We start from the raw sequence: 19,611 nt of genomic DNA, 5'->3' as shown, positions 1-19,611 counted from the left end.
GTGGTCCCCCGTGTAGGAAACCATTCTTGACCCTGTAGACTGAGCTCCTACAGACATTGAGCTTCCCCTCTCCCAGCACCTACCATGCTGTGCTGTGATTACCCAGCTAGTTTTCTGCCTTCCCCACTTGACTGAGTTGTATGAGGGCAGGGGTCATGTCTTGGTCACCCAGCAATGCCAGGCACATAGTAAGCACTCATTAGGACAGTCCACAGCCGAAGCACTGGGGGCTGGCTCCAGGCAGCAGGTCCTTCCTGGGAGTATCACTGCACCAGTCTGTGGAGACTGGGGGGATATGAGGTAGGTGAGGGTGTGTGAGTGTGTGTGTGTGTGTGTGTGTGTGTGTGTGTGTATGAGCGAGTATGTGGAGGTGGCTTCCAGGCAGCAGTTTACTTATTGCACCTTGTAGATTCCTTTCCTATTCTATCATCTGACCTTGCAGGCCTCCCAAGGTAGTGAAAACTGTGCCTTCTTTTTTGGTTCCTTGGCAGCAGTGGGAGGCCAGCGTGGGCTGGTGCAGTAGGAGAGTGTTTGGGTAGGTTTCTGGGCAGAGAAGGCCGCTGAGGTTCAGAAGGACAGTGTAGTTGACCACGTTGAGAGGAGCATGCAAGATTGAGGCTCAGGGATGGCAGCACAGTCTGAATGTGGTAGGAGCAGCCAGGTGCAGGAAGGTGTGGTGGGTGGGCCTGGTGAGAAAGGGGCTGTCCAGGCAGATGGGCAGATGGACAAAGCAGACTCCATAGGCATAATTCTGCAGACAGTACGGACCTGGGAGGGAGCAGGGGCAGGCAGCAGCCAAGCAGGGTAGTGGCCAGGGTCTGATAGAGCAGGAATTTGGAGGCCCCAGACCACTGCCCTGGCCTGGCTTGCAGGATCATGGGGCCTTGGCTAGAGCCACTGACTGCAGAGCTCCTTCCCGCAGTGGCCTGATTGGCAGATCAGGTCCCAGTCTCTCCAAGAAAATATTCAAGGCAAAGAATAAGTCTGCCCTTTCTTCCTGCCTTCCAGCTTGCACGAGCCACTGTTCGTGATCCCAAGACAGGTGTTCTCACTGTAGCCAGCTACAGAGTTTCCAAAAGGTTAGCAAAGGTGATGGTGGTGGCGGGGTGGCTGCTCAAGCCCCAACTCCTGGGCCTCCCAGTTCCTACTGAAGGGAGGGTGGCTTGGCTTGTCCTCCCTGCTGGCACCTCCCCTACATGGAGCACTCACCCTGTGCTGCCTGTTAGTGCTGGCCCTGACGCTGGGGAGAGAGTGCAGAACCTCATCTAAATCTGCCTTCCCCACCTTCCTTTCTCTCCCTCTTGTTTTGGCTTAGCTCCTGGCTGGAGGAGGAGGATGACCCTGTTGTGGCTCGGGTGAATCTTCGGATGCAGCACATCACAGGCCTAACAGTAAAGACTGCAGAATTGTTGCAGGTACGGCTTGTTCCTGGGACCCTGGAGTTGGGAAGGGAGTATTTCTAGCTAGATGGTCTTCCAGGGTGCTCAGGGCCAGACATAGGGAGGCTTGCCCAATAAACTGTAGGACCGCAGGATGCTATGAGTATGGAGTGACCTCGTGTTGGGAAGCCAGAATTAAGTATGCCCACTGGCATTCAACAATTAGCATTCAACAAATGTCAACTGAATGTCTTTTGTGTGCCCAAGTATCATACTAGGAGCTAGGGATCATTGGTGGGCATGGCAGGCCCATTTATGTCTTCTTGACTACAGAAGCTGAAATCCTGAGTTGTTTCAGGGACACCTCTAAGAGCTATAAATATCTTCATAGGTCATGATTCTGAGTCATAGTCAAATGCACTTGGAGGTAAAGTGTTCTGTAATACATTGGTAGCATTGGGAGGTCTGGACTGGTTGGCCGGTGAAGGTGGAATGCTCCTTTCTAAGTACCCCCGTGGGACCCTGGCTTCCTGCTTTTTGTTTCAGAGGTGATTGTGAAGAAACATGGTAGCACCATGCTGAAAATTTTGGGTAAAGCTCCTACTAATGTGTTGTCTGTTCTGTTGAGTTCAAATCAGTACTGGCCACACTCCCTTCTGAACATCCCAACTTCTGGGTTCTGCTGTTAAATGACGATCTGAGACACTGCTAGAGAAGTTTCACTGGCATTTTTCTTGAGTCCCCTGGATCTGTCTGTTTGGCCAGAGTTTCCGTGTATTTAAGGAAATCACACTTTACCTGATCACCCATGGCTCTTCAGTAGAATATTGAACTGAGATCACTTGGAAAAGATTCTCGAACTTTTGCCTGGACACATCCAAGCAAATCAGCACTCATTTCCCCCCCCACCCCATAGCTATGTCAGCAACCAAAACTAATATTGAAGGTCATCCTTACGAATTTATGTGAAGTCCACCAGAGTTTTTAAAAACATGCTGATTATCTTATAGTCCTGTGAAATTTTAATATAATTTTTTCATTTCAACTCAACTTAGTGTTGAGTTTGTAAGCCTAATTTTTAGGTAAGTTCTGCAGACAAGCACATCAAGAGAGGACTTCTGCCACATCTCCCACTTTCCTCTTATGTGTGAGAACACCACCATTTCAAGAGCGATGGGGGCTCTCCATGCCCTGGGTGCATCCCTGTTGGCGTAGTTGTGATTCATATCTTCCTGGAGCAGCTTTGTTGTTGTTGTTAAGACATCTACCACTGCATATCAGAGCCAGTGTTAGGACTGTTGTGGCCCTTACTGAGGATGATGTTCTTCTTGGTTGCTGATACCCTGGACCAAGAGGCTGAAAAAAGTGTACAGGACCTGTGCCTGCTGCTCTCCTGGCTGCACCCTCTGAACCCTATCTCACATGCAACCCCAGAAGACAGCAGCCTCGTGCTTGGGCTGACTTCTCTGCCACAACCCTGGCTTCATCTTTTTTTTTTTTTTTTTTTAATTAATTAATTTATTTATTTTTGGCTGCGTTGGGTCTTCGTTTCTGTGTGAGGGCTTTCTCTAGTTGTGGCAAGTGGGGGCCACTCTTCATCGCGGTGCGTGGGCCTCTCACTGTCGCGACCTCTCTTGTTGTGGAGCACAGGCTCCAGACGCACAGGCTCAGTAGTTGTGGCTCGCGGGCTTAGTTGCTCCGCGGCATGTGGGATCTTCCCAGACCAGGGCTCGAACTCGTGTCCCCTGCATTGGCAGGCAGATTCTCAACCACTGCGCCACCAGGGAAGCCCCCCTGGCTTCATCTTAACTGACATCTTGTCATGTTGTAACTCAATTGATGAATGGGATCTGAATGCCACAACTCCAGTGAAGGGGCTTTTATCTTATTTTATTTTTATTTTTATTTTTATTTTTCGATATGTGGGCCTCTCACTGTCGTGGCCTCTCCCATTGTGGAGCACAGGCTCCGGACGTGCAGGCTCAGCGGCCATGGCTCACGGGCCCAGCCGCTCTGTGGCATGTGGGATCCTACCGGACCGGGGCATGAACCCGTGTCCCCTGCATCGGCAGGCGGACTCTCAACCACTGCGCCACCAGGGAAGCCCCAGTGGAGGGGCTTTTATGGTCAGGGCTCTTCTGGAAGAAGACCACAGCTGCCAGGAGGTTGAGACACCATTTTTGTTTGCTTTCATTCTCTAGGAACTGTCTTGGCATTTTCTTTGCCAGCCAGCATTGTTGAAAGCTTTGATCCTGCATGGTCTGAGGATAGGAACCTCGGTTTCAGTACCTGTCTCTCTGCTCATTCTACATTCCACGCAGTGTGATACATGCCTAGGCACCAGCAACAGCCTTTTCACCAGGGTTCCTACAGGCTTCTGGAAAGGAACTGGTTTTTATGCTATCTATTGACATTCTTTCATCTGTAGTTGATGTGTTTGCTATAGATTATTTGGAAGAAAGGGCAAAAGAGACTTTCTTTTGAATTGGATGAGGGCCTAAGAGTGGAAGAGATGCTACATTGCCAGAATTCTTGAAGATAGAAGACACCTCCGACTAGATGTCTCAGCCTCACCAAATAAGTGATTTCTAACCATTTTCCCCCTTCATTCTGACCTCAGTATCATAGACACCCACATTTTTCAAAGGACTGATTCTTCTACTTTTGTAACAAATGAATACCTCCTCCCAGGAATCAGTTTTGATTGTTATTAAAGGTATGGGTATGTGGCCTGGAGTTTTCCCAGATGGTGATTCTGATGGCTGCACATCCGGAAGTTCCTGTGACACTTGTACTATTTGGGGACAGTATTAAAATAGTATAGGTACAATAGCTTTAGCACCATGATCAAATGTGATTCCCAAAACTGTTAAAAGATGAGCCAGCTGTTAACAATACAGCTTCTTTCATTATCCCCAAGTAGTGAAAGTTTAAGCACTTCATCCAACAAGTGGGAGTGTTGGAAAATGCAGTCATACCCTGCTGCTCCAGCAACAAGCAGCAACTGAGTTTTCCTGAGTGCACTGGCAAATTGATCACAGTCATGTTTAAAATTTTCTTCAAGTTATCGACTATAGTGGATCCAAAGAAAAAGCATTTGTAATGTCACTTCATCAACTGCTGTAGAACTTCCCTCCTTAGATGAACCTCCAGGCTTAGGGTCACCTGCTGACCTCCTTGCACTAGGCCTCCTTGCACTGTTGATAGGATTTCTAGTTATTTTTGGTGTGGGAATCTTTTTTTTTTTAATTAAAAAAATTTATTTATTTATGTATTTTTGGTCTCATTGGGTCTTCGTTGCTGGGCACGGGCTTTTTCTCTAGTTGCTGTGAGCAGGGGCTACTCTTCGTTGCGGTGCGCGGGTTTCGCATTGCGGTGGCTTCTCTTGTTGCGGAGCATGGGCTCTAGGCGCGCGGGCTCAGTAGTTGTGGCTCACGGGCTTAGTTGCTCCATGGCATGTGGGATCTTCCCCGACCAGGGCTCAAACCTGTGGCCCCTGCATCGGCAGGTGGATTCTTAACCACTGCACCACCAGGGAAGCCCCTGGTGTGGGAATCTTGAAGGCTAAAGCAGTATATGACAGCATATTTTCTCACTGATTCTGATGCTTCATATCAACATTTTTATTTTTTTGGACACTGAAAAATCATGCTGCCGAAAATCCACATTTCATCACATTCACTAAATACTGTTTTCTACTCCAAGAGGAGGATTTTCTCTCTTGTAAAGCTCACCCTTCCTCTCTCTCCCTCGTGTCCATGGGTCGCCATTATTGCCAGTTTTGCAGCATCTTTCAACTGTTAGAATCGCCAAGACAGATATACAAAATCAATTTTCTGAGGACTAATAGTTGAACTCCAAAGGTGTGTATGGTTTCATTAAGATACAGTAGCCAAGTGTTCCCAGATGGACATTGGTGGTACCATTTGGTACATCAGCTTTCATGTCAGATTCTGTATTTTGTCTTGAACTTCATCTCTCATCTAGCTACTGAAGCTAAAATAACCATTGTGATTTAGGACTTCTGTTGTGCTGATAAACTGTTCATAAAGGCATTTATGATTTCTAATCCAATTAGTGGCACCTGAGGTGGCTCAGGCCCTATTCCAGGTCCAGGCTCCCACTGGCGGCACTGAGGTAGAGCAGCAGTTTTGGTCCCCCTGCAGCCAGCCGCCCATTCCCTGCTGCTTCACTTGGATGCAGAATTATTCTGTGCAGTGTACCACTGTGAGATGGAGTGGGATTTGTTTGTCCTATTCAGCCTGACCAAGAAGAGCTTCTGGGGCATGGTGACAGAGGTGGCAGGAGCACTGCCAGGCACTGAGTAGCTTCCAAACTAGCATTAAAAAAAACACCCCAATCCTGAGTGTGTTGTTGGCATTCCTCTGGATTACCATCTCATTATCTTCCAAATAATCAGGGCCCAGGCCAGGGCCTGCCTCAAGGAGGGCTCCCTCTGCTGCTGTCCAAGTGTCCCTGAAGGGCTGGAGCTTCTCCACAGTGGCCATCTGCAGCTTGCCCATCTTTTCCTTTTTGGGAAACCACATTTGTGCTGCACCCTTCCTCTTGGACACAGCTGTAGACCTGTTTGCAGCATTTGTTCTGCCCATACTGGCAGGGGATAGTTACCTTCCTTAGAGAGGCTGCTCTTGGGGATCTGGTTGTTACCTAGGGAGATGGGCTGCTTCAGGGTGGTTCATGCTGCTAACAAAGTCCAATGCTGTTATTTCCCACCAGGTTGCTAATTATGGAATGGGAGGACAGTACGAGCCACACTTTGACTTCTCTAGGGTAAGGCCCAAATCACAGGTGCTTTCAAGGGCTCTGCTGTAGCTGGTTTGAGAAGGCTGGAGCTTTTAGGAGCACTGTGGCCTTCACATCAGGCCCCCCTGCCTCACCAGGGCCCCCTCTTTGTTGCTGGAGAAGCCCAAGTACAGAGCCAAGTGCAGCCTGGCTGTTTCCCCTTTGAGGTCAGGAGTGGTCCCCCTGGCCCAAGCCTGCCATTCTTTGCCCTGACTCTAAAGCAGAGGACCTCACTAGGTCTCTGTGAAAGCTGTTCCTGCCCCCTCTCCCCCATGCCTAGCCAGGGTTTCCTTTGCAGCCTTGGCCCCTGGTCCAGGCCAATATATGGAACACATACTTAGTACTTTCCCTTGACCTTTTTGGCCCCAGTCCTGTGGGTGGCGGGTGAAGTCAGTTGCAAACTCGGGTGAAAGTTGTTGTCTATTGCAGCGACCTTTTGACAGCGGCCTCAAAACGGAGGGAAATAGGTTAGCGACGTTTCTTAACTATGTAAGTATTGGGTACAGGCCCACTGTTTACTCTCACTTAATTTTATAGAAGGATGAGCAAGATGCTTTCAAGCGTTTAGGGACGGGGAATCGTGTGGCCACGTTCTTAAACTACGTGAGTATGACGCGTGCAGTGTATGGGCCTAAAGGGGAGCCTGGGTCCAGAGTGCTCTCTTATATCCACTCCTGTCAGAGCTGATACCACAAGCTGTTGCTTGATGGCTGGGCCCTTCTGGCCCTCAGCGCCCTCCTTGGCTGGAGTAGAGAGTTGCCCTTTGTTCCCATTTGTGTGCTTCCCCCAACCCCTGTGACTTTTACATCCCTGGCTCCTATTTGATGGCCCAGAGCTAGTCTGGACTTCTGGGATGGGTGTCCTGGAGGGTTCCCTGCTTGGCAGCAGAGTGAGGAGGTAGCTTGGAAGTGCTCTTAGATGAAGCTGCCTTCGTTTCCCCAGAGCTCAGTGGCCTGCCTGCCTGCCTGCCACCTGCTGCCTGTACTCCAGCCACAGGCTGTTGGGTTTACCTCTCACACAAGGAACAGTTTCCTCTCCCCTCTGCTGAGAGAGCCAGGTCTAGAGAGGCATAGAAGCTGTCACGTAACTTAGAGACAGAAGCCTGTGTCCACTTTTCCCTTTGGTGTCTCGTTTAAGTTTTTATCATGTGGTTATTATGTGCTGGGGACTGCCGTGAACATGCTGGTGAGCAGGACATTTGTGGTCTCTCTTGGGCTTACGGTCCTATATGAAAGACTTACTTTTAAACATAGGAGAGGTAATTGTTTAGTTACCATAGTGATAAGTGCTTTGAAGAAGTAGTGCAGAGTTGGGGTTCAGAGAAGGCCTACCTTGGGAAGTAACATGTCGGTTGAGACTTGAAGATTGAGTGGAAATTAGTTGGTGGAACATGATTTCTGGTAGAGAAGAGAATGTGTGGAGACCTGGAAGAGGGAAGGAGATTGGGATGTTGGAAAAAGAGATAAAGGGTTGTGGGTCTCAGAGATAGTGCATTAATCTGGGGTGGCTAGAGGGAGAGGCTGGTGAGACTGCCAGGACCTTCAGGTTCTAGAAAAGAGCCTGGATTTGATCCCCACTCTGGTGGGAAGCCATCAGGGGTTTTCATCTTATTCATTTACCACATGTCTGTTGGGTGCCTTTCAGTCTGTCTGGTATGTGTCCTGTGGAAATATTTTAGCTCCACATTTGATTACATTACAGGCAAAAAACTTGAAGTAAGAGACAGATGAGAAAGAAGTGGCACTTTGGGCATGAGCTGAGGCACGCTCTGTGGGCATGAGTGCAGCCTTGCTACTGTGGATATTGTGTTCCATTTAGTTTGAGGTTTTACTGTGGGAGAAAGCAGGCCCTCTGGAGACACAGTGCCCTAGCTGGCCCTGGGGAAGGTAGCTGTTCTGGGAAGGTGAAGGTCTGACTAGAGCTGCACGTTACTCAAGCCAGAGAAACAGAATCCATAGTTGGGACCACAAATGGTGTTAGAAGCTACAGGGGGCTCCTGGTCAGGGCAGCTCACAGGGCACAGTGGCTTAGGCAGGCCAGCCTGGATGAGGCTAAAGGGGGTGGGGGTCAGTCAGGCATTTTCCCAGTACAGACTCAGATTTTTCCCACTTGAGGACAGCCAGGATATGGGTATCCTGCAGGCCTATATCTCTCCATGGCATGGAGACTGTCCTGATGAACCACACAGATTAAGCAGGGTTTAGGGAGGGGCAGGGTGTGGGAAGAGCCTTTCTTGGCCAAAGGGCTGGTGGTGGAGTTGCTCATGCTCAGAGGAGGGTGATCTGCATACTTTGTCATGTCCTTGGTGGCTCAGTTGCTCTGAGAGCATTGAGCAGAAGGGCCAAGCTCTATGCCTTGTATTCCCAGATGAGCGATGTGGAAGCTGGTGGTGCCACTGTCTTTCCTGATCTGGGGGCTGCACTTTGGCCTAAGAAGGTAAGTTCTGGTTCTTTTGGGTCAAAAGTTGAAGTGCAGGACTCAGACTTCATCCATGTCTCCTAGTCCCATTCTCTGGCCTGCTTGCCTATCACTTTGAGGGGCCTTAGCCCCTTCCTGCCTGAACCCTGACCTGTGGTCTCAGCTTCCATCTGGGGAGATGGGATGGAGAGGGATGTCCCTTCAGGGCCAGGTGGGATTCCAAACATCCACACTACCGTGAAGCACGCTACTGTGCTTTCTGGGGAGCTTCTCTATACTGGAGTCCCAAAGCCCTGTGCCCCTGGACATGGGAAAGTGAGGGTGTTTCTACTCAGGGAGGGCTCTTTGGTACTCGGGGTCAGGTCCTTGAACCCAATACCTAAGGGTGTTGTATGACAGGCCTTCTCTTTCCAGGGCACGGCTGTATTCTGGTATAACCTCCTGCGGAGCGGGGAAGGTGACTACCGAACGAGACATGCTGCCTGCCCCGTGCTTGTGGGCTGCAAGTGGGGTGAGTGACTTAAGGTGTGGTGTTGGCCTCTGGGCTCTAGTGGTCAGCCTGAGACTCTGAGCTGGGAGACAGTTGCTGCTAAATTTTCACAAAGCCAAGACTGTCTCCCTTTCTGAGATTTTGGTTTTTGTTTTTGTTTTTTCTTGCTAACTGGTAGTCCCACCCAGCCATGTTGCTGTCCACTCAGCTAGTTATGTGCCCAGACAGCTGGTGGGGAACACTCTCAGAGACGCCTAGAGAGCTAAAGAAGCCCCAAGGAAGAATAGCTACATAAGCATCGTAGGTCCAGGATGGCTCCCCAGAAAAGTGGACTCTGGCAAGGGTTCTGAGGTTGCAGTGGGGGAGAACGGGAAACAGAGAGGAAAGGGTGTCCCAGGCAAGCAAAACCCACGTGGAACAAGGCACAGGCTAAAACCAGCATCATAGGTGTGGGGGCTGGCTGCCTTTGTCTCGTGCAAGGGGAGGCCCATGGCACAGGGGCCAAGAGATGAGGCTCAAGGCTGGGACCAAACTGTGGAGGCTGAAGTTGAGCTTTGTTCTGGAAGCAGCTGTGGTGAGTCATGGAGAGGCTTGAAGCAGGATGTGACAGGAAGTGATCACAAAGAGATAAGTTTATAGCCCTCTTGGAGAGTTATGGGGATAAAGAGTGATAGGTTCAGAGAAAATTAAGCAAATGAAAAAGAAAATGAGAAAAGAAAAAGTTGTACAAGAGAGCAAATATAAGTACAGTTGACCCTTGAACAAAGCAGGGGAGGAGCCTCAAGATGGCAGAAGAGAGCTTCCATGGTGGCGCAGTGGTTAAGAATCCGCCTGCCAATGCAGGGAACACGGGTTCGGGCCCTGGTCCGGGAAGATCCCATGTGTCGCGGAGCACCTAAGCCTGTGCGCCACGACTACTGAGCTTGCACTCTAGAGCCCGTGAGCCACAACTACTGAAGCCCGTGCGCTTAGAGCCTGTGCTCTGTAACAAGAGAAGCCACCGCAATGAGAAACCCACATGCTGCAATGAAGAGTAGCCCCTGCTCGCCGCAACTAGAGAAAAGCCCGCACGCAGCAACGAAGACCCAACGCAGCCAAAAATAAAATAAATTAAATAAATTAAAAAAAAAAGATGGCGGGGGCTTCCCTGGTGGCGCAGTGGTTGAGAGTCCGCCTGCCCATGCAGGGGACACGGGTTCGTGCCCTGGTCTGGGAAGATCCCACATGCCGCGGAGTGGCTGGCCCGTGAGCCATGGCCGCTGAGCTTGCGAGTCCGGAGCCTGTGCTCCGCAACAGGAGAGGCCACAACAGTGAGAGGCCTGCGTACCGCAAAAAAAAAAAAAAAGATGGCGGAAGAGTAAGATGTGGAGATCACCTTCCTTCCCACAAATACATCAGAAATACATCTACATGTGGAACAACCCCTATAGAACACCTACTGAACGCTGGCAGAAGAACTCAGACCTCCCAAAAGGCAGGAAACTCCCCACGTACCTGGGTAGGTCAAAAGAAAAAAGAAAAAACAGAGACAAAAGAAAAGAGATGGGACCTGCACCAGTGGGAGGGAACTGTGAAGGAGGAAAGGTTTCCACACAGTAGGAAGCCCCTTCATGGGTGGTGGAGGGGAGAAGCTTCGGAGCCACGGAGGAGAGTGCAGCAACAGGGGTACGGAGGGCAAAGCAGAGAGATTCCCGCATGGAGGATTGATGCCGGCCAGCACTCACCAGCCCGAGAGGCATGTCTGCTAACCCGCCGGGGGGTGGGGGCTGGGAGCTGAGGCTCGGGCTTCGGGGGTCAGACCCCAGGGAGAGGACTGGGGTTGGCTGTGTGAACACAGCCTGAAGGGGGTTAGTGCACTGCAGCTAGCCAGGAGGGAGTCCGGGAAAAGGTCTGGAGGTGCCAAAGAGGCAAGAGACTTTTTCTTGACTCTTTGTTTCGTGGTGCGCGAGGAGAGGGGATTAAGAGCGCTGCTTAAAGGAGCTCCAGAGATGGGCATGAGCCGCAGCTATCAGTGCAGACCCCAGAGACGGGCATGAGACACTAAGCCCACTGCTGCAGCCACCAAGAAGCCTGTGTGCAAGCACAGGTCACTATCCACACCTCCCCTCCCGAGAGCCTGTGCAGCCCACCACTGCCAGGGTCCCGTGATCCAGGGACAACATCCCTGGGAGAACACATGGGATGCCTCACGCTGGTGCAACGTCATGCTGGCCTCTGCCACTTCAGGCTTGCCCCGCATTCCGTACCCCTCCCTCCCCCTGGCCTGGGTGAGCCGGAGCACCCTAATCAGCTGATATTTTAATCCCATCCTGTCTGAGTGGGGAACAGATGCCCTCAGGCGACCTACACGCAAAGGCAGCGCCCAATCCAAAGCTGAACCCCAGGAGCTGTGTGAACAATGAAGAGAAAGGGAAATCTCTCCCAGCAGCCTCAGGAGCAGTGGATTAAATCTCCACAATCAACTTGATGTACGCTGCATCTGTGGAATACCTGAATAGACAACAAATCATCCCAAATTGAGGCGGTGGACTTTGGGAGCAACGATATATATATATATTTTTCCTTTTTCTCTTTTTTTGAGTGTGTATGTGTATGCTTTTGTGTGTGATTTTGTCTGTATAGCTTTGCTTTTACCATTTGTCCTAGGGTTCTGTCTGTCGGTTTTTTTTTTTAGTATAGTTTTTAGCGCTTGTTATTGGTGGATTTGTTTTTTGGTTTGGTTGCTCTCTTTTTAATTTTTAAATTTAAAAAAATTTGTAATAATTATTTTTTAGTTTAATAATTTTATTCTATTTTATTATTATTATTATTTCCTTTCTTTCTTTTTTTCTCCCCTTTATTCTGAGCCGTGTGGATGACAGGGTCTTCGTGCTCCAGCCGGGCATCAGGCCTGTGCCTCTGAGGTGGGAGAGCCGAGTTCAGGACATTGGTCGACCAGAGACCTCCCAGTTCCATGTAATATCAAACGGTGAAAATCTCCTAGAAATCTCCATCTCAACGCCAAGACCCAGCTCCACTCAACGACCAGCAAGCTACAGTGCTAGACACCCTATGCCAAACAACCAGCAAGACAGGAACACCACCCCACCCATTAGCAGAGACACTGCTTAAAATCATAATAAGGTCACAGACAAAACGCAAAAGACACCACCAGACGTGGACCTCCCCACCAGAAAGACAAGATCCAGCCTCATCCACCAGCACAGAAGCACTAGTCCCCTCCACCAGGAAGCCTACACAACCCACTGAACTAACCTTAGCCACTGAGGGCAGACACCAAAAACAGTGGGAACTACGAACCTGCAGCCTGCAAAAAGGAGACCCTAAACACAGTAAGTTAAGCAAAATGAGAAGACAGAGAAACACACAGCAGATGAAGAAGCAAGGTAAAACCCCACCAGACCAAACAAATGAAGAGGAAATTGGCAGTCTACCTCAAAAAGAATTCAGAATAATGAGAGTAAAGATGACCCAAAATCTTGGAAGTAGAATGGAGAAAATACAAGAAACGTTTAACAAGGACCTAGAAGAACTAAAGAGTAAACAAACGATGAACGACACAATAAATGAAATTAAAAACTCTCTAGAAGGAAGCAATAGCAGAATAACTGAGGCAGAAGAATGGATAAGTGACCTGGAAGATAAAATAGTGGAAATAACTACTGCAGAGCAGAATTTAAAAAAAGAATGAAAACAATTGAGGACTGTCTCAGAGACCTCTGAGACCTCTGGGACAACATTAAATGCACTGACATTCGAATTATAGGGGTCCCAGAAGAAGAAGAGAAGAAGAAAGGGATTGAGAAAATATTTGAAGAGATTATAGTTGAAAACTTCCCGAATATAGGAAAGGAAATGGTTAATCAAGTCCAGGAAGCACAGAGTTCCACACAGGGTAAGTCCAAGGAGAAACACGCCAAGTCACATATTAATCAAACTGTCAAAAATTAAATACAAAGAAAACATATTAAAAGCAGCAAGGGAGGGCTTCCCTGGTGGCGCAGTGGTTGAGAGTCTGCCTGCCGATGCAGGGGACACGGGTTCGTGCCCCGGTCTGGGAAGATCCCACGTGCCGCGGAGCGGCTGGGCCCGTGAGCCATGGCCGCTGAGCCTGCGCGTCCGGAGCCTGCGCACCGCAACCGGAGAGGCTGCGACAGTGAGAGGCCCGCGCACTGCAAAAAAAAAAAAAAAAAAAAAAAGCAGCAAGGGAAAAACAACAAATAACACACAAGGGAAAACCCATAAGGTTAACAGCTGATCTTTCAGCAGAAACTCTGCAAGCCAGAAGGGAGTGGCAGGACATATTTAAAGTGATGAAAGGGAAAAACCTACAACCAAGATTACCCAGCAAGGATCTCATCAGATTTGATGGAGAAATTAAAACCTTTACAGACAAGCAAAAGCTAAGAGCATTCAGCACCACCAAAGCAGCTTTACAACAAATGCTAAAGGAACTTCTCTAGGCAGGAAACACAAGAGGAGGAAAAGACCTACAATAACAAACCCAAAACAATTAAGAAAATGGTAATAGGAACATACATATCGATAATTACCTTAAATGTAAATGGGTTAAATGCCCCAACCAAAAGACATAGACTGGCTGAATAGATACAAAAACAAGACCCATATATGTGCTGTCTATAAGAGACGCACTTCAGACCTATGGACACATACAGACTGAAAGTGAGGGGATGGAAAAAGATATTCCATGCAAATGGAAATCAAAAGAAAGCTGGAGTAGCAATTCTCATATCAGGAAAAATAGACTTTAAAACAAGGAGACAGGGCTTCCCTGGTGGCCCAGTGGTTGAGAGTCTGCCTGCTGATGCAGGGGACACGGGTTCGTGCCCCGGTCCGGGAGGATCCCACATGCCGCGGAGCGGCTAGGCCCGTGAGCCATGGCTGCTGAGCTTGCGCATCTGGAGCCTGTGCTCCGCAACGGGAGAGGCCACAGCGGTGAGAGGCCTGCGTACCACCAAAAACAAAAAAAACAACAACAAGGAGTCAAAGAAGGACACTACATAATGATCAAGGGATCAATCCAAGAAGAAGATACAATTGTAAATATTTATGCACCCAACATAGGAGCATCTCGATACATAAGACAAATACTAACAGCCATAAAAGGGGAAATCGACAGTAACACAATCATAGTAGGGGACTTTAACACCCCACTTTCACCAATGGACAGATCATCCAAAATGAAAATAAATAAGGAAACACAAGCTTTAAATGATACATTAAACAAGATGGACTTAATTGATATTTATAGGACATTCCATCCAAAACCAACAGAATACACTTTCTTCTCAAGTGCTCATGGAACATTCTCCAGTATAGATCATATCTTGGGTCACAAATCAAGCCTTGGTAAATTTAAGAAAATTGAAATCGTATCAGGTATCTTTTCCAACCACCATGCTCTGAGACTAGATATCATTTACAAGAAAAAATCTGTCAAAATTACAAACACATGGAGGCTGAATAGTACACTACTTAACCAAGAGATCACTGAAGAAATCAAAGGGGAAATCAAAAAATACCTAGAAACAAATGACAATGAAAACATGACGACCCAAAACCTGTGGGATGCAGCAAAAGCAGTTCTAAGAGGGAAGTTTATAGTAATACAATCCTACCTTAAGAAACAAGAAACATCTCAAACAACCTAACCTTACACCTAAAGCAATTAGAGAAAGAAGAACAAAAACCCCCCAAAGTTAGCATAAGGAAAGAAATCATAAAGATCAGATCAGAAATAAATGAAAAAGAAATGAAGGAAACAGTAGCAAAGATCAATAAAACTAAAAGCTGGTTCTTTGAGAAGATAAATGAAATTGATAAACCATTAGCCAGATTCATCAAGAGAAAAAGGGAGAAGACTCAAATCAATAGAATTAGAAATGAAAAAGGAGAAGTAACAACTGATGCTGCAGAAATACAAAGGATCATGAGAGATTACTACAAGCAACTCTATGCCAATAAAATGGACAACCTGGAAGAAATGGACAAATTCTTAGAAATGCCCTTCCAAAATGCACAACATAGAACACTCTTTTACAGAAATCACAGCAAGATCCTTTTCAACCTACCTCCTAGAGAAATGAAAATAAAAATAAATGAGACCTAATGAAACTTAAAAGCTTTTGCACAGCAAAGGAAGCCATAAACAGGATGAAAACACAACCCGCAGCATGGGAGAAAATATTTGCAAATGAAGCAACTGACAAAGGATTAATCTCCAAAATTTACAAGCAGTGCATGCAGCTCAATATTAAAAAAAATGAACAACCAATCCAAAAATGGGCAGAAGACCTAAATAGACATTTCTCCAAAGAAGATATACAGACTGCCAACAAACACATGAAAGAATGCTCAACATCATTAATCATTAGAGAAAAGTGAATCAAAACTACCATGAGATATCATCTCACACCGGTCAGAATGGCCATCATCAAAAAATCTACGAACAATAAATGCTGGAGAGGGTGTGGACAAAGGGGAACCCTCTTGCACTGTTGGTGGAAATGTAAATTGATACAGCCACTATGGAGAACAGTATGGAGGTTCCTTAAAAAACTAAAAATAGAACTACCATACGACCCAGCAATCCCACTACTGGGCATATACCCTGAGAAAACCATAATTCAAAAAGAGTCATGTATTACAATGTTCATTGCAGCTTTATTTACAATAGCCAGGACATGGAAGCAACCTAAGTGTTCATTGACAGATGAATGGATAAAGAAGACGTGGCACATATATACAATGGAATATTACTCTGCCACAAAAAGAAACGAAATTGAGTTATTTGTAGTGAGGTGGATGGACCTAGAGTCTGTCATGCAGAGTGAAGTAAATCAGAAAGAGAAAAACAAGTACTGTATGCTAACACATACATATGGAATCTAAAAAAAATTAAAAATAAGGTCATGAGGAACCTAGGGGCAGGATGGCAATAAAGACACAGACCTACTGGTGAATGGAGTTGAGACCACGGGGAGGGGGAATGGTAAGCTGGGACAAAGTGAGAGAGTGGCATGGACATATATACACTACCAAATGTAAAACTGATAGCTGGTAGGAAGCAGCCACATTGCACAGGGAGAACAGCTCGGTGCTTTGTGACCACCTAGGGTGTGGGATAGGGAAGGTGGGAGGGAGGGAGATGCAAGAGGGGAGAGATATGGGGATATATGTATAGCTGATTCAATTTGTTATAAAGCAGAAACTAACACACCATTGTAAAGCAGTTATACTCGAATAAAGATGTTAAAAAAACCCCAAAACAAAGCAGGGGTTAGGGGTGCTGACCCTCTGCACAGCTGAAAATCCATGTCTCATTTATAGTTGGCCCTCCATATGCACAGTTCCTCCATATCCAAGGTTCTGCACTTGCAAATTCAGCCAACTGCGGATCATGTTGTAGTGTAGTATTTACTAATGAAAAAATCCGCATATAAGTGGACTCGCTCAGTTCAAACGTGTTGTTCAAGGGTGAGCTGTATCATCTATTCGGTAGTTCGAGTGAGTAATATTTACATGACATAATAATGTAAATACTGAATATTAAGTTAACTAGAACTTGTGATTTAACTATATTGGGGGATGGGAGGGGGATCTATGTATTTTAAGAGTGGTGTAAAAAATTCCAAATCTCCATCTTCCATGGTACACTGTCAACATATAAGATCTAAAGTTGGAAGTCAAGAAATAACATTATGTTTTAGAAAAATGAGGATAAATATCAGAAGAAACAAGAGTTGAATGTTAGAGGAAGTGGGGATTGGTGGTGGGAAGGAGTAGGTAGGAGATTGCTATTTATCATTATAAGCCTTGTAGAACAATTTGATTTTTCCAAATCAGTACGTGTATTACTTACAAAAATTAGTTATTATAAATTGTATTTTAAAAGTACTATGACTTCATTAGTACATTAAAAGCAATTTGTTTTTTCATTCATTATGAAAGTCTATATTGAGAAGTGAAATTGTGGTTTGTGAGCATTTAAGACACAACTTTAGGCGATAGTGCTAGCATCAGCTCTTCTTCTCTGCTACCCACAGAACACAAGATTGATCTGCCGGCCCAGAGCTCCTGAGGTTGACATCCAGGCCCTACACAATCCTGACAGGCTTCCTCGTCTCTTACCTCTGAGTTCCCACCCACCACATCCCAGTAATATCAAGCTTGTTGGGGTCCTTGACACATACCAGTGTGGATCATGCCTTGATGTCTTTCTCATCCTGTTCCCACTTCCTAGACCCCCTTGGTATAGGAACCACCTGTTCTGTCCATCTTCTTCCCTGGATAACTCCCATTCAGCTCTATGTCCCAGCCCTGGGGTTTCCTCTTCCCCCACATGGTTAGATGCCCTTTGGCTCTGTTTCCATGGCAACCTACACACATGTATCGTGTGTCACTGACAGAGTTTTGTACAGTTATCTCTCTTCCTCACCAGCTCATAAGCAACTTGATGCCCGAAACCAAGTCTTACTCATGTCTGATTCCCAGGCCCAGTGTAGGAGTCACCAAGAAGGAATCATTAATTTTGGCTGCTGAACCAACAGGATTGTAACATACTTTCTATCTGTTCACAGTCTCCAATAAGTGGTTCCATGAACGAGGACAGGAGTTCTTGAGGCCATGTGGATCAACAGAAGTTGACTGACATCCTTTTCTGCCCTTCACCTCCCTGTCCCCACAGCCCATGTTGTCTTCAAGTTCAACGTGACAGACCCCCTCTACTTTCCAGCCTTTGTCAGGCGGGTCTTTGGAGGAGTGAATGTTTGTCTGGAGCAGAGAAGGTCCTGGGGAAGGTCCTGGGTGACTTGGGTGACCTGGGTCCCAGCCTCACCAGTCAGTTCTCTGGCTGCAAGGGTAGGGTTGAAGCAGAGTCAGGTGGTCTAGCACCTAGCAAGGTGCTTTTGTACCTCAGAGCTTTAGGTGTGAGATGTTTCAGTGAACCAAAGTTCTGATACCTTGTTTACATGCTTGTTTTTATGGAATTTCTATTAATGTGGCTTTAACCAAAAAATAAAATGTCCCTGCCAGAAGCCTTAAAGAGCCTTATTTGGAGTATTTTTTTTAAGACGGGGAGCTTTTACCAAGTTCACCATTTCCTATGCATCTTCTCTGTACAGGCAGAATCTAGGTAATGAATACTTGAGTGGCAAACCTGATGTTAGGTTCTAGACCAGGTTTCAACACTTATTTTTTCTCTAAGCTTCAGTGTCCTTTCTGCAAAGTAAGGGAGACAGTCCCTTGCATCTCAGAGAACATAGAGATCATGTATACACATGATTGTGATGCTGTTATAATTTGAAATTTCTAACTTTAAAATTTTGAGATATACACACAATTGTGATACATAGATGTACAGTTTAAAGAATATGAAGGTGAGCACGAGCACCCATGTCACCATCACCTGGGTTAGAGAAGAGATTATTTTCAAATTTACACCTCAGGACCTGCTGTGAGTTCCTCCATGATCACATTTCTGACCTTCCCCCAGTACCTCGGTGGTAACCATTGTCTAGTGATTTGTGGTAGTCATGCTTTTGCTTTTCTTTGTAGTTTTACTATATGTGTCCATATCCCTAAATAAATAGTAATAAAAAATAATAAATAAAAATTTTATTTTAGATAAAATTTATTTAAATATAAAAATTTTATTACTAAATAAATAGTAATAAAAAATAAGTATTTTGTTTTCCCTTATTTTGAACTTTTTGTAATGGAATCAGAGTATATTTTGGGGGGTGTTTGGCTTCGTTTATTTGACAGTTGTTTCTAGGATTCATTCATGTTACTGTGCAGCTGTAGTTTATGTTAACTCATGTAGTTCAGTTCTGTTAGTATATTTGGTAGGACAGCACCATATTATAGCTGATATACTGTTGATAGACATTTGAGTTGGTTTCAGCCTTTTATATTATGAATAAGGCTGCCATTGCTTTTTTTTTTTTTTTTGCGGTACGCGGGCCTCTCACTGTTGCAGCCTCTCCCGTTGCGGAGCACAGACTCCGGACATGCAGGCTCAGCGGCCATGGCTCACGGGCCCAGCCGCTCCGCGGCATGTGGGATCTTCCCGGACCAGGGCACGAACCCATGTCCCCTGCATCGGCAGGCGGACTCTCAACCACTGCGCCACCAGGGAAGCCCTGCCATTGCATTTTTATACGTGATTTCTGGTGCAAATAAACACATTTCTGTAGAATATATTTCTAGAAGTGAAAATGCTGAGTCTCAGTAGGTGTGTCTTCAACTTTACCATATAATGTATTCCAGAGTGGTTATGCACGTTGTCACCAAGAGTAAATAAGAGTTTTGTTATCCCAGCCTTCTCCAATATCTGGCATTATCATACTTTTGCATTTTAGCTAGCTTGTTATGTGTATAGTGTTATCTACTTTAACATGATTATTGACATTGAACACCTTTTTGTATGTTTATTAGTCTTTAGGTTTCATCTTTGTCTATTAAAGTCTTTTTCTTACTAATTTACAGGAATTTTTAATA

At 46.4% G+C, this 19,611-nt stretch overlaps 1 protein-coding gene and 1 pseudogene across 15 annotated transcripts in view; one reads left to right on the top strand and one right to left on the bottom strand.

The window, feature by feature from the left end:
* P4HA2 (prolyl 4-hydroxylase subunit alpha 2) overlaps nucleotides 1-18,154 on the top strand; it is a 40,713-nt gene extending 22,559 nt beyond the window's left edge. For 9 of the 15 annotated variants that reach the window (XM_060093324.1, XM_060093326.1, XM_060093330.1 and 6 more), the window contains 7 exons: nucleotides 1,009-1,079; nucleotides 1,316-1,415; nucleotides 6,117-6,170; nucleotides 6,720-6,785; nucleotides 8,550-8,618; nucleotides 9,015-9,111; nucleotides 17,691-18,154. In XM_060093324.1, coding sequence (XP_059949307.1) covers nucleotides 1,009-1,079; nucleotides 1,316-1,415; nucleotides 6,117-6,170; nucleotides 6,720-6,785; nucleotides 8,550-8,618; nucleotides 9,015-9,111; nucleotides 17,691-17,761 — 528 coding nt within the window. In that variant the 3' untranslated portion in view covers nucleotides 17,762-18,154. Of the gene's footprint in view, nucleotides 1-1,008; nucleotides 1,080-1,315; nucleotides 1,416-6,116; nucleotides 6,171-6,611; nucleotides 6,672-6,719; nucleotides 6,786-8,549; nucleotides 8,619-9,014; nucleotides 9,112-11,930; nucleotides 12,986-17,156; nucleotides 17,658-17,690 lie in introns of those variants that run through there. The other 6 variants (XR_009531477.1, XR_009531476.1, XR_009531478.1 and 3 more) reach the window with 6 other exon arrangements.
* LOC132485810 (CLIP-associating protein 2-like) lies at nucleotides 1,661-2,537 on the bottom strand (annotated as a pseudogene).
* Nucleotides 18,155-19,611: the final 1,457 nt, after the last annotated feature.

Source organism: Mesoplodon densirostris, chromosome 3 (genome assembly GCF_025265405.1).
Source record: "Mesoplodon densirostris isolate mMesDen1 chromosome 3, mMesDen1 primary haplotype, whole genome shotgun sequence".
NCBI classification, from domain to species: Eukaryota; Metazoa; Chordata; class Mammalia; order Artiodactyla; family Ziphiidae; genus Mesoplodon; species Mesoplodon densirostris.
This window is presented reverse-complemented; position numbering and strand designations above follow the sequence as displayed.